This window comes from Lycorma delicatula, chromosome 10 (genome assembly GCF_047948215.1).
Source record: "Lycorma delicatula isolate Av1 chromosome 10, ASM4794821v1, whole genome shotgun sequence".
Taxonomy (NCBI): Eukaryota; Metazoa; Arthropoda; class Insecta; order Hemiptera; family Fulgoridae; genus Lycorma; species Lycorma delicatula.
The window spans coordinates 80217540-80232464 of NC_134464.1; the positions used below are offsets into that span (position 1 = coordinate 80217540).

Below are 14925 nucleotides of genomic sequence, written 5' to 3' on the forward strand. Positions count from 1 at the left end.
TTACAGTATTTTTAAAAAAAAAGTTGTTTTTGTGAATGTAATTTGAAAAATAATTCTAATATTTTATTTAAAGTTAAGTATACTTACTGCTTTATTCTCTAAAAGAAAATTGTGTCATCCTTCTTTCATTGTTTTAATTATTTTGCCACTTGTAATTTTGTTTTCCTTACTTGAATAATCATTGTTGAATTTTCACAGGGCAATATTTATTACATATCAATTTTTGCATATTATTTTTTAGTTACTGTTTTACCATCAGTTTGTTCTCTTGACATTATTTTTTCAAATAACTATGGAGTGATTCATTTTTAATCTCTATTACTCATAATTGCCTTGACCATATGAAACTCAAAACATGAAACAATTTACAACCATATGAAACAATTTAGTTTTGAAGATTAATTTTTACCATTTGCAAATACTACATTTGTGTTTTTCTTTGTTACTTAGTATTGTACAGAAAAAAACGTTTTATTAACAGTTTTTGATTTTTTTAATGATTTAATTTGGAATTTGATCAATAGAAACTATTGATTACTTAAAATATGTAATTTTATATTAAGGTAGATATTTATTTCAAGAAACATTTTATCCTGAACTTTAATTTTTACATGGTAAAAATTTTATTCGTAAAGTATCATTAATATTAAATTTGTGATGACTTTATCATGTCTGAAGATAACAGTATCATGCCTAGCTATGCAGTTATGTAATATTACACTAAAAATCTTTATCTATGTAAATGTCTGTTGAAGTTTTTCAATGAGAAACAAGTCATTCAGTATTTCTTGTTAAATTATTTAAAGTACAAGGGTTCAGAATTAATTATTAATTATGTATTCTTCAGTGTAATATTTCGTACACTTACTGTATTATTTGATAATATTTCTAGAATTATTTATTGTGTTTATTTCTTTGAATAAATAGTAGCAAGTAATTATAAGTATTAAATGATTTATTAATATTTAATCTCTTAACTTATTTATTACTTAACAGTTTACTTTTCACTTGAGTTTTATTTATGTAGTATTTTAATTGCTGCAATGATTTTATTAAATATCAAATGTGTTGTATGAAAGTTAAAAAAACACAGAAATTATAGTTAGAAAATGCTTTCTCTTTTTTTAAACATTATTCATTTGGAATGAGGAAAATAACATTTTCAATCAAGAGAAAATAATCTGAAGACTAAAATAGGTAATTAAAAAAATTTGAATGAAATAAGGAAATACTGTCAGTACAAGTCCATACCACAGTATTTAATGGCTGTAAATTACTGTACGTAGTATTAATAATTAGTGATGAATCATTTTTAATAACACTGATAGACAAAAAAATCTTTTTAATGTTTCTCTAAGTTACCATTTATTGAATTGCTATTTTGCATGCATTACAGATCTGTAAATACAATTTTTCTATCACCCTTAGTTTTAAATTAATTACGCTTAAAAAAAATTAAGGGAAAGTATAGTTAAAATCTGTAAAATTTATAATCTTACTTGGCCATACCTGTGGTAGAATGATTTTGCTGATGCTTTTATTTTATAAAATAGCCTCAGGCACATCCCGAATGAATGTCCAACTGTAATCGGATAGCATGTTAATATTCCATTTCCCCGAATAGTGGCTTTCCGTCCCCGAAATGTCTTGATGGAAATGTTCACCATGTTCATCACTTACTTCTCTTAGGTTGTCTGGGAAAAATGTGAGTGGAGGAAGTATATTATTTTCAAAGACATATTACATCTCATAATTCTGTATGAAGTAAGAAGTTGATTAACAATATCGTGGTAATTGTTGGATTTTTGTTTACTGAGAAAATTTTTGCAAACGTCTTTAAACGAAGCCCAAGCTGCACCCTACATTATTATTTAACATCAAGTTAAATACATCATCTTTGATCAGCTCTCTTATTTGAGAATGAACAATAACTCCTTTAATTTTTCCTTCAACTACATTCGAAAATTTCTGCCTGATGTACAAATATCCGGGACTATCCATTGTTTTTAAAATTTTTTCTTTACTCCTAGCTTGATATAGAGAGGAGATAAAATTATTTTTTTGGGTTGAACTAAGGGCTCATGAATAATATTTTTCCCATTTGTAGTTAAGTAGTCTCATTTCTTCCACTGTTTGTTAACATTATCAAATGTTTGATAATCATGTTTAATTATCAAACAATGTTTGGTAACATTTATCCCTAGCTCAGCTGCCCCATTCGCAAAGAAAACACATGTACTTAGTATAGCCTAACTGCGTGTCTAACAAAATAGCTATAATTCAAATCACAACATATGTTCCAGCTATGTTTTTTATAATTTATTTTTTCATGAATGTCTTTCATCACATCTTATGTCTCTTTCAAATTAATACCATAAGCAATTGGTATCAAAGGATATTTGTTACCATTGTGTAGTAGAACTACTTTTAAACTATACTTGGACTAATCTATGAAAAGTCCAGTTAAACTTGATTTTTTGATAAATTTAATTCTCTAACCAAGTCATTTAATTCACCTTGTGATATAAGATGTGGCTAATTGGAAGATAATTCAAAATCAAAATCATTGTCTTCTTCAGTACTGCCTGATTCTTCATCGCTGCTTTCGAAACATACATTCACAGGTGGCTCAGGAACTGGAATAATTTCACTGTGAGGTATAGGCCTGATTGCATATTGCAGTGAAGGATATTTTACAGTATGTTTAGATTTTTTTAGAAATTCCAGACACACTTGTTAAACAAAAGTAACAATTGTTTATATGATCCTTTGGTTCATGCCAAACCATAGGTATACCAAATGGCAAAGCCTTCAGTGTACTTTCAGCTATCCTCTTAAATATACAGAACAGTTGGTGCATACTATATGAGGAGCCCACTTCTTATCATGATCACCAACACTGAAAGTACAAATGATATGCTTTTTTTTATTAAAGGTGTAATGTATTTTCTATTTGATTTTATGTAAACTCACCACATTAACAAAAGACATCTACATCATTTACACAATTTCAAGGCATTATGACACTACATTGTTAACAAACTTAAGACAGCAGTAAGACTGAACAAAATTAATTCATTCCTAAATCCATTCATTCCAAAAAAATCCTTTAATTAAAATTTAAAAATTTTTCAAAAATGGTGGGTGAAAGATTCTGAGTTCATATTCATTTTCAGCATATAAAAACCGATTAAAAAAATGTATCACATGTTAGGAAACAAAAATTATGCTTATCAGTGTAATTAAAGAAAATTATTCTTAGTCGTAACACTAAGTATGGAAGGAGAATACTGTAATTTATAGATAAGAAATGTTAATCTATTTTTTAAAATTCACTAATGGGGAGAAAATTAACAAACTGTTTTTCCTGATTCCTTTTTACGCTGCTCCTTGATGACTCCTTTAAAGTTAATAATATTTTTTTTTTTAATTTTGAATTTGAATCAAGAAATTGAATGTGGAATATTGTAAAAATTCTTACCGATTCATTTTGTTTAAAATAGTTGGAGTTATTGTATATATATATGAGTGTAGGAGTACTTATTGTTTTCAATTTAATAAAAAATGTATTTATTCAGTAATAATTTTGGGTAATTTACACTTTTTTTTTCTATTTTTGGAAGTATTTGTGTCAGTTGCCTGCCTACAACTGGTCTCGACACAACACACAAACATAATTGTAGTTATTTTTGGGCAATACATTTATAATATTTTAAATAACTTTGATGTGTTTACCACGTTTTTTTTGTATTTTCCTAAGAACTTGATGTATCATTTTTATTAATTTTATAATCTTCAGTATTGATCTTAAGAATGTTTTCAATTATACAATATTAAAAATATCAAATTATGAACTACAGTAGGGGTGAAAATTTATGTTTTTTTTAATAAATAAAATTATCTCAAAAGATCCTAATTAAGAAAGTAGTGAATTATTATAAGTTATCCTTTTCAAGATTGCTTCATGTAAATTGTATCAGTTAGGTCTGTTTTTGAATTTTTTTGCTTTTTGTTAATTCTGGTACAAATACCATTTTTAGACCTTTCATTGAAAAAATTTTATTTATTTTGTAACCATTTTTAAAGAATTATGAATCTGCTAATCTTCATCTTTCTTATGACATTGACTTTTTTCTTCAGACGGAATTCAGAGGTTCTGGTAATTTTGTGGCAAGATAATTTGGTACCTAATATTAGTTAACTTTAATTTAAAAAAATTTTCTTATTCTCTTTTTTTTTGTTTAAAAAGAAAAAGAAACACTCATAGGGAGAAGAAAGGAAATATTTAAGTAGTTTAACAGGTTTATTGATTTAAATAAGAAGTAGAATTTGAATATATACTTTATATAAAGTAAATATTATTTTCTGGTGAATGTAAACTTTCTGATAATATACATATTCCAGTATTGCTGGTGTTGCGTATTGGAAAGGTGCTTTATGTTGTTCCCTTCCCATGTACAAGTACTTTCTCTTTAATCTTTATTTGTTAGGGAAATACTCATTCAGCTTAGTGTGATTGTAGAGTGCATAATTGATTGGCCATCAATTCACTTCTCATTTATGAACATTCAATTTCTGCAGCCTGAGTTTTATATTAAAGAAAACCTGTGAATGGTAATTTTATTTTATTTTTTTTAAATATATTTTAAATATTTTTTTTTTAGTTTAATTACCTATAGGTGAAATGATGTGTTAATTTGGATTATATTACTATTATTAAAAAAAACATTGCTATGTAGGTTTTGAATTGAACGAGGATTTGTTAACCAGCTTTAATTTAGTTATCTCCCTAGGGTATAAATATTTGATAAGTGGAGGTTTATAGAGGAAGAAATCTTTTTAATTCAGATTTTTATTTTATATGACATCTGAATAAGTGGGGAAGGAGTAATGAAATTACAAAGTATTTAGTTATGAAATGTAATATTTTTATGCTCATCACATAAATTAAATCAGTTACATTTTTATAAAGGATTAAAAACTAGCATACCTGACCAGGATTTGAACTTTTTGGTATTATGGATGAAAAAACTGACACCAATATTCTGTGATATGAGATATTATAACCTCGTAAATTTATGATAATTGGTGTTTGAACAATCCATTTCCCTGTTCAAATTCCTGCTCATTATTGTAATTACTCAATAAAGAACTCAAAATCATTTTTTTAATATAGTTCAGATATGCTTTTGTACAAACATTTAAACAAGATGAATGAGTAAAATTATAAATAAGTAAAATTGAATAGCATAACACTAATACAGTGAAAAAGAGGTAGTTAATTAAATGATGAACAAAGGTAAATTCAACAAGAGCAATTGAATTAAAAATAATAAATATTAATATGCTAAATTACAGTAATTGTAAATGTAATTAACTAAATATAACAGTACCCTTTAATAATTTTATACACAGTAAAACTGGGTTATAACGACGAGATTCAAGGGTCGATCAAATATGCTGGTTACAGCCGATTGCTCGTTATCTCGAGTTGCAACCTCGTAACCGTAAATTTTTACGCCGCCATTATCTATTATTATACAAAAAATATACTGTATACCTAAGAATAAGCTGTTTTAAATTAAAATATCGATGTGTTTTATATTATAACTGACATATAACATTTAGATGTAATACAATTTTTAGATGCCAATACGTTTTCCTTTTAACCAAAACTGTTAGCGTTCAATGAATTAGCAAAAAAATTCTAAGTGTGCAGTAAAACTTACCAAAATCATCCAGGAAAGTAACAAATGAACACCACACAAAAAATTCTATGACACACGTGTTTACGTGCAAACTTGTATTTATTAAATCTAAAAAAATTATTCCGATGTATTTTTTCTTCATTCTAACAGAATACGTCAAAACTTATACAACTAATTAGCCGTAAAATAATCGTTTATTTTTTAATAATCTTATACTTTTAATCATCAAAACAGTTGTGTAGTTTATCCAAGTATTACACAAATTCATCACTTACATTATTAGTCTCGTTAAACTTCGTTAATTTTTTAAAACATTCTTTGGCGTCATCATTGATACGGGAGAGTAGTAGATTCATCTTCGTCTTCAGTTTCAGCTTCGCTATCACGTGCATGACTATGACTTATCTCAGTAATAATGTCTTCTTCAGTCGGAATTTCTGTAGTATGCACGTCGTCATCGGCCGTTGCTTAGTCATCTATTGAGAATTCTTAAAAGGCCGATTTTTTTGTCGATCTAAGATTTTGAATCCATTCAAATCCAAGAGTAGTATATCGTCTTCATCATGGTAATTATCGAAATATGGCGTGGAGTGAGAACGGAACTGTCTACGCTGTTAGCTTTGCCTTTAATTTTTGAAAAAAAAAAATTGTCTGATGTGTGTTTTTAAAACGGCCTAACCACCCGTTACTACAAACAAAATCTGCGTAGCTGAGATTTATAGCGAATTTTTCAGCCAGCATTTTTAAAACTGGACCACCGATAGGTACATTTTCACTTTAAACCATGATAAGAGGACGCCATCCAAGTCGTCGTTGTCATATGCCTGTTTTTTTGCTTGAGTGTGATTTTTTTTTCAAAAGCACTCGTAAGTTTCTCGCGACTCTTCCATATTGTTGAAACGTGATTGAAGAAAGTCCATGTTTTTTTGCAGACATCTGAATTTGATAGGCGTCCTTCCAGTTCTTGGATAATTTGGATTTTATCATTCACGGGCAGTGTTTCCTTTTGATGGACGACATTGTTCATTACAAATGAACCCGAGTTTAATAGAGTACACTTTTTAAAAATACACTACAGTCTTTTTATAAAGAGGCACTAAATTGAAAACGCATGTGCTGACACGACTACAGTAATACTGTACTGGCTACTGGATATCCGATCGATCTCTAACGCAATACTCTGTAACTCATTCTATGGTACAGTACTGCATTTTTAAACTGAAAATTATGACTACTGAATTTTCCAGTGGGGGTAGGACAGATAAAATTTATCTTTAATCACGCCCCCTCTTCAGACTCACATAAATCGTTTAAAATGTGCTATAGAGTTCGATGAACCTGTTTTCGGCGGTTTTGACGAATTATTGTTTGGCCCCAGTCTTTCCTAGATTTTTCCAAACAGAAAAACCCAAGTAATTAAAATAACTATCAGCCTTTGTAATATCACAATGGAACTTGTACTGTACAACGTTCTGTTACAAACCTTTTGTTCACCCTTCAGACCTGATCAGAACAAGCATAAGATAAAATGTCACAATCTTTACGTATGAATTGTAAATGAAGAATTCTAATTTTCCTTACGTTGAGATTATGTGGTTGTTATTTAACTATTTTTGAATTGCAGTATTTTTAAATGATGTATATGCTTGTAATTACCAATTTTATGATGCCTGATACCTTGCTAAAAGCAAGTTAATTTATCATTAATGAGATAGAAATCCAAATAAATCCTGAAATTACAAGAGAGCTTGTTATTCGCGGCTTCCACTGTATTACTGACAATACTGTAGTACTGTTTTGTTGACAATATTATTAAAATACTTAAATTGAAGAAATATATTTGAACAGTTGTGAGATTTATTGTACTTAAAAAACCTAGAACAACATTGCACATTGTTGAAACATTTTAAATATTTTTACAATGTGCATTTTCCTAGAGCTAAGATAAAAAAAGTCTAGTAAAATATAATTCCTACAACTAAAAGTACTGTAATTCTTCATTAGAATAGAAATATCCACCTATCAGTATGTTTAACAGTAAACCATTGGTTTTGTTGGGTAATGGGTAAGGGAAGTCCATCTATAAAATTGAAGCAAGAATAATATGGGTTAAGTTCATTATTTAACAGTAAATAAAATTTCAAGGTTTGTTTTTTAGTGTAGCACACATTAGGTAGGTCGGTCATCTGTAATATATTTTTATAATATCCTTCGGATTTTTTATTCACACTAGGTTTTAGTTTGTGACTACTACCTGCAGTTACATAGACAAGTGTAGGAGGAATATTATTGTTGATTCATTTATAATTTTATTTAAATTTTTTTAGTTTTCAAAACGTGTGTGAGTAGAGTGTATTGCTATTTTTATTTTTTTCATATGCAGTGTATTAAAAAAAAAAAACATGATACAAAAAATGTAGAATATAGTTCATGACACTGAATTAAAAGGCAGGTCAATGACCACTGTTGGTTGGTAAGGTGGAATTGGAAACACTGCATGCAAAGATTGAATATTCACTTTCTCATTACAAAAGCAATGGTATTACAGATTCATTGAGTTCTGCCAGCAGGATTAAAACTATTATAGAGCTGTCTCTTATATCCGACGACCATAAATCAAGTATTTATTGTAGTACCAAAAAAGTAAAAAAATTAAGCATTTTTTTAATGCTTAATGTATTTGTGTTGTTTTATTTTGACAGTTTAAAAAATCTTCTTCAGGGATTTAACACTCAAACTGCTCTTATTTATGCAATAGTGATCACAATTTTAAGAAATATTTTTTGTTAGCAATTGGTTAATTTTATTTTGTAAAAATATTTTTCCCTCATTTTTGTTTAATGTTTATTGTTTTACTGAGCACATTTATTGTTAAATTGATTAACCATTTATTACCACAAACAATAAAACTATTTTCATTCACTTACCACCCCCAAAATGAAAATTAATAATTAATAAAAAAAATTGTTTTTATCAGTATTAAACTTTACAAAACAGTGATTAACTTTTCCTAACTTCTTTTTAGGTGTGTATATATATATATATATATGTAAAATCAGTATTAATATTAGCCTATCAAATGATTTGTACAAGCTTTGGAGTATATTTCATTAAACTTGTGCTGTTGATTAAACATTTTTGCTGGTGCATATAATGTTTCAGTTCATGTAGGTTTTCCTGCAGAAAATATAGATAGAAGATTAATAGTAGGTTAAATTTTTCACAATACAATAATTTTGATTTTTGCTTAGGATGAAATGTTTCTGCGAGTAATGTTGAATAAGTTTGATAGTATTTAGGAAGAAAAGTAAAAGATAACAGCCCTTTTAGTTTTTCTGTTCAGCGTGTAATGCTCACTGAAGTCATGAAATGAGAATTAGTTAATAAAAATCTCAAAGAATTAAATCTGGAATTGAACCTAAACGTTCTTTGTATTTTGTTTGTAGACTCGTAATTTGAGTATACAATTTATTATTTGAGTTCTCAAAGTCAAAATATTATGGTTAGGTTAATATTATAAAAAGTTAGGGTGTATTCAATTTCTATATGGGCATTTACTTACTTTAATGTTTGAACTGGTAAATATAATAATGAAATTTTGAATGTTGTTGATTCATATATATTTAACATTGGTATTTTGGATTTCTCAATGTTTTGAAGTCTGTGTAAGTCCAAAAATGCACAAAAAGAAATACTATGATCCAATTCTGTATTTATGTCATATTTGTTTTCTTTTGCTTATTATCTGAATGGTTGAATGTATGATGGTGAAATTTTATGTCCTGATGTTTATATACGCTAATAAATATTATTAAAAATCAGTTCAATTTTTAATGAAATTGGATAGCTCTTTTTATCCACATTTTAATTTAATGCAGCTAAGAAAGTGTTTCCTTAATTCTGGATTTTAAAAGTAAATAATGTTATAATTGTTATTAAATTTCTGTAGTAATTTTTTTGGTGAAGTATTTATTATTATTATTGTTAGTTAAATCAAGCCATTATGAAATTTAAATTTATTGAGGAAGTACCTACACTTTGTAAATTATGAATAGTGGGATGTCTACATTGTGATGATTATTATTGCAATATCTTCCCGTTTACAATAACCTGTTATTACATGGTCAATGGACTCTGTGTTCCTCAACCACTAAATGACTATAATGATTTTATTAAGTGGCTTCCAGTTTATATAGTTTGAGCAATATTCTAATATTGCCCATGAATATAAAATTGTAATGTTTTTATTATAAAATTAACATTAAACTTTTTAATTATTTTGTTAGTAATGGCATTAAAAAGAAACAGCTTTAGTGAAATGTAAATGTTTTAAAACTTATGTTATGTTTGAATAATGGCTTTTTGCCAAGTTTGTTCTGATCATTACATGTTTGATCTTGAAGTCATTTCATTCGTACCACCAACTATTAAATACTATTTTCTGTGTGGTTATTTGTTTTATGAAGGTCAGTGAACACTTAGTTACACATTCATTATGTTACATTTAGCTATTTATCCTTTTTTAATTTACTTCTTTGGTTTAAAAAAAAACAATAAGAGGAAAATAACTAAAAGTTCTGTAACTGTTAGCAAGTAATTATATTGTGTTCAGAGTAAGAGCTAATCACAACTGAAGAGCTACCGTACTATAATGTGGCATGAATAATGAATCTAATGTAAATCAATCTATCTGATAGGCAAAATTTACTAATTATTCATTTTAAAAAGGTTTGTCAAATAATATTAATGATAAGTTTTGTTGTACCATGTTAGTGTGTTTACAATTAGGTAGCTTTTAAATTGAGTGCAATGTTGTTGGCAAAGTAATTTTACGTGCTAGCTTATTCAAATATTTCTCAGTTTGATAAATACACAAGGATCTGGCATCATCTCTCATCTATGCTTTTAACTCAGTATACTATTAATTATCTCAGTATATTTTTTATAATCTTTATTTTGTTGTTGTTGGACAGATTAATTTTTTCATTCCATTTTTTTTCTATATCAATCTTTTAGTTTCAAGTATTTGCTATTATTTATATCTTTAGATTCCTGCACTGAGTTGAAACATTATGAAACAAATTGTTTTGTACATAAAGAAACCTTAATTTATTTTTAGTTTTACATTATTTAACCCAAGTCTTTATTATGTCTTGACTAGTTTTACATTATTTAATCCACATTTTTTTATGTCTGTGATAATTATAAAACATTAAGGCCTACTAGTACATGTATACATTATTTATTTACTCCATGATAGGAAGTAAAAATCTTTACTCTACAAGATTTTATGATACACATTTTTCGATTTTTTAATTAACATTTTTGTAAACTTTATCAACCTATCTAATTTTATTTTTTTAAATAGCTCTTAAAAAAGGTCCTTTTCTTTATCTGACTATGTTTCACTAGAATAGAATAGTTTAACTGCAATATGTAAGGGTTTTATTTCATAAAATTTCATTTTTACAATTTATTTCTATTTTTTTTTTTTAATTCTGTGTGTAGTACCAGCAGGTTTGTTTTGGCATAAAATTCTCCTGGATTATAGTTACTGTTTTGCATGTGTTGATTCTATAGTGCTTCCTTGGTTATTTTACTGCCTATATATGTATTCTCATGCTTATCATTTATTTAATTTGAATTTTTTTTACCACATTTCATGACATGTTTTACTGTATTTTTTCTTAGTTTATCTCTTACCAACCAGTGAATACACATGATTCAATATTTTTTTTATTGACATTTTATTTCTTCTTGCACACAGTTCTCAAAGAAAAAACCATTTATGATTCAAATCGTTATTATTGCTTTTTCTGCTCGTAATTTGTAAGTAATGGGGATTAATGTATCCAGTTATAAAATGAACAGTTTATCTGTGGAATTATATGTTTACATTTCTATACAATTCATGTATATCAAGTGTATACATTTCATAGTAACAAACGTTTTTGTTAAAAGATAAAAAATTATATAGATAATGAAGTGTGTGTGTCTAATGAAATTGTATGTATGTGTATGTATACGAGGTGTGATCAAAAAATATGGTGAATAATTTTTTATTAAAAAAGTAATAAGGTTACATAGAATTCGATTTAATCTTCTTCAAAGTACTGTCCTTGGCTAGCAATGCACTTATCCTAACGTTGACTCCACGACTGGAGGCATTTCTGGAAGGCGTCTTTCGGAAGGGCTTTCAGCTGCGCGGTCGTGGCCCTCTCAATGTCAGCAATGGTGTCAAAACGTTTTCCTTTAAGCACACTTTTAATTTTTGGGAAGAGCCAAAAGTCGCATGGTGCTAAATCCGATGAGTATGGCGGATGTGGACAGACAGGAACACTTTTTTCCGCCAAACACTCGCGAATGAGAAGCGAGGTGTGACACGGCGCGTTGTCGTGGTGAAGAAGGAAGCCATCGGTCCATTTTTCTGGTCGCTTTCTTCGTACGTCGTTTCGCAAACGTTGCAGTATACCCTTATGAAATTCAGAGTTTACAGTTGTTCCCCTTGGAACGAACTCTGATCGCACTATGCCCTCACTATCGAAAAAAACAACGAGCATGACCTTGATGTTGGATTTTGACTGACGTGCCTTTTTAGGGCGAGGAGATGAACTGGTTTTCAATTGGGAACTCTGCATTTTGGTCTCAGGGTCATAGCCATAGACCCAACTTTCATCTCCAGTTAAAATTTTGGCCATGAAGTCCGGATCTGCATGAAGATGACCCTTCAACTCTGTGCAAATTGACACACGATTTTCCTCACTCAAAAGTCTGGGAACAAATTTTGCACTCACTCGTCTCATTTGCAATTCATTAGTTAAAATGCTTTGAACAGATCCGTACGAGATGTTAAGGTCTTCCGATAGCTCTCGAATAGTCATTCGCCTGTTTGAACGAACCATTGTTTCCACTTTTTGCACATTTTCAACTGTTTTTGAGGTTACTGGACGTCCCGCACGCTGCTCGTCTTCAACAGACTCATTTCCGTTTTTAAATCTGTCATACCACTTGTACACAGTCTTCAAAGTTACCACATTATCGCCGTATATCGATTCTAACATTTCGTGAGCTTCTTTGGCTCTTTTGCAACTTAAAACAAAACTTAATGTTAATGCGTTGTTCAAAATCCATGTTGCGCGACAGACACGATAAACACAACCTCACTCTAGCGGCTCTGGCTGCTGACTGGCAAGCTCGAACATGTTACACCTTGTCCCTGCCTGTCTCAGTTGATCACGCTATTGGACAAATTACAGCATATGGATGTAGCGTCGGCAGTTGTCGCTATAAAAATTCATTCACCGTATTTTTTGATTACACCTCGTACATACACACACATACTTAAGTTTGATATTGTTTTGTTGAGAGATTTAGAATGATTTATATAAATAATTTTGAATCTACTGGTGCATGGGAATTGTTAATTAGATGCATGATTGTTAATTAAAAGAGAAATTTATTGATATTTCTGTGTGTCTTCATTCAAAAATGCCATATATTGCTATCCACGTAATTGTAGTATTCTTTCCTTAATAAAGTTGACTTTTGCTGAAGTAACAATTTTAATGTATCATTAACTAAATTTAATTATTACAAGATACCAGTGTGTATAATTTGTACATTGTAATAGCAATAATAATATTTGTATCTTTGTAATTTTGATTAAAACTTAATTACAGATAGTAATAACATTTTTAATTTTCTTTTTTATGATCTTTGATGATGTTGAAAATTTGATTAAGTGGACTTAGGCTGTTTCTTTTTTTGATTATATGATTGTTAAAAAGTGTTCCATAAATGTGTTAAAAATTATAATTCATAACTTACTGTTGCACAACATTAAATTAAAATTTATTTTAAATTTGGATTTGTATTTATATTCTGGACCATTTTGAATAGCAGTTTAGATTTTTGGCATTAATACTTCTTGGCCAAGTTACAGCATACAGGCTTAACAAATACACACGTTAGGGTACACTGTATATTTTATTTTTAGTACGGTCACTTCATCGAGGACATCCGATCATCAAAAACGTCTGGTGCAGTAACTGTATGTTTTATTAAAATTATAGAAATCTTATTACAAATGAATTTATTATTTTTTATTCTGAAATTCATTTTGCTGAATTTTTTATCGGCTTTTACTTATCCATAGAATAGTACTTTAATTAAGGTTCGCTTTAGATTTGTCATATGACATAACACAATAAAAGAAGTAGTTGATTATCTTTTAAGATTGATAATTTTGGTTGTTTGAAAACTAGTAAAAGAAAATTATAAAATGGAAATTAAAATCTGCTGCATTAATAAAAATTATCTTATTAGGCAGGAAAACAGATATTATTTATCATTTTATCATAATATTGATTTTTAAATTGTGTTTAGAAAAAAATTTGTGTTTATAAAATAAATTTCAATTTTTTTAGTATATCTTTGTATACAATGGAATCACTGATAATCTAGATTTTATAGGACTGCAATTGTTCTAGATTAGTAAAAAATGTAAATCAGTTTTATATTTTCTTATTTTTTTTTTATTCTAAATTTAAATATTCAAACTTTAATGTATATTTTTCTTTGTTGAGTTATTTAAATGATATTGAAAGTAAGTATTATAAGTTTGCCCTTAAAGATTAGTCTTACTTGTAGATAATACAATGAAACATTACTGAGTAGTTGTATTTCTATAATTATTTTAAAGAAATGCAGCATCCATTCTTTTTTGTATATTACAGCACACTAAAATTAATGAATTCTCATGTGATATTGATAAGTGTTTTGTTTAACATACATTGGAAAGTTATTTTCATTTATTTGTTCAAATTTAACTCAAAATATTCAGAAATTTCATGCGAGTACTAGTCCAGATTAACCAGAAGTCTGAACTATCAAGTTCAGAGTTCGTAGTAACGTTAGTTTTTTATAGATGAATAATTAATTATAAGTTAACATTTTTTTCATTAATTAGCAGCCGTTTTAAAACTACATATTGGGTATAATTATGCCCACTCATCATGTCTACTGTCATAATTCTACTCCTGATTTACTGTAAATTTGTTTTTATTACTATTTTTCAGTCATGGTCATTTCTTTTTTAATAAAATTGTGTGTGATGCAATGCAATAGAACACTTGATAAATGATTGATTTCTACCTTCATAAATTTATTTAGTGACAGTGATATAGCAGGCAATGTATAGCTGTGCACATTGCGTGCG

The 14925-nt window shown here is 28.3% G+C and overlaps 1 protein-coding gene across 10 annotated transcripts in view; it reads left to right on the forward strand.

Moving 5' to 3' along the window:
* Ogdh (oxoglutarate dehydrogenase Nc73EF) overlaps positions 1–14925 on the forward strand; it is a 156308-nt gene that overhangs the window by 13430 nt on the left and 127953 nt on the right. For 7 of the 10 annotated variants that reach the window (XM_075377598.1, XM_075377597.1, XM_075377595.1 and 4 more), the window contains exon 1: positions 10077–10174. The exons of 1 other annotated variant lie outside the window; for it this stretch is intronic. In XM_075377598.1, the coding sequence (XP_075233713.1) occupies positions 10096–10174 (79 nt within the window). In that variant the 5' untranslated portion in view covers positions 10077–10095. Of the gene's footprint in view, positions 1–10076; positions 10175–13639; positions 13759–14925 lie in introns of those variants that run through there. 2 more of the 10 variants (XM_075377601.1, XM_075377603.1) reach the window with 2 other exon arrangements.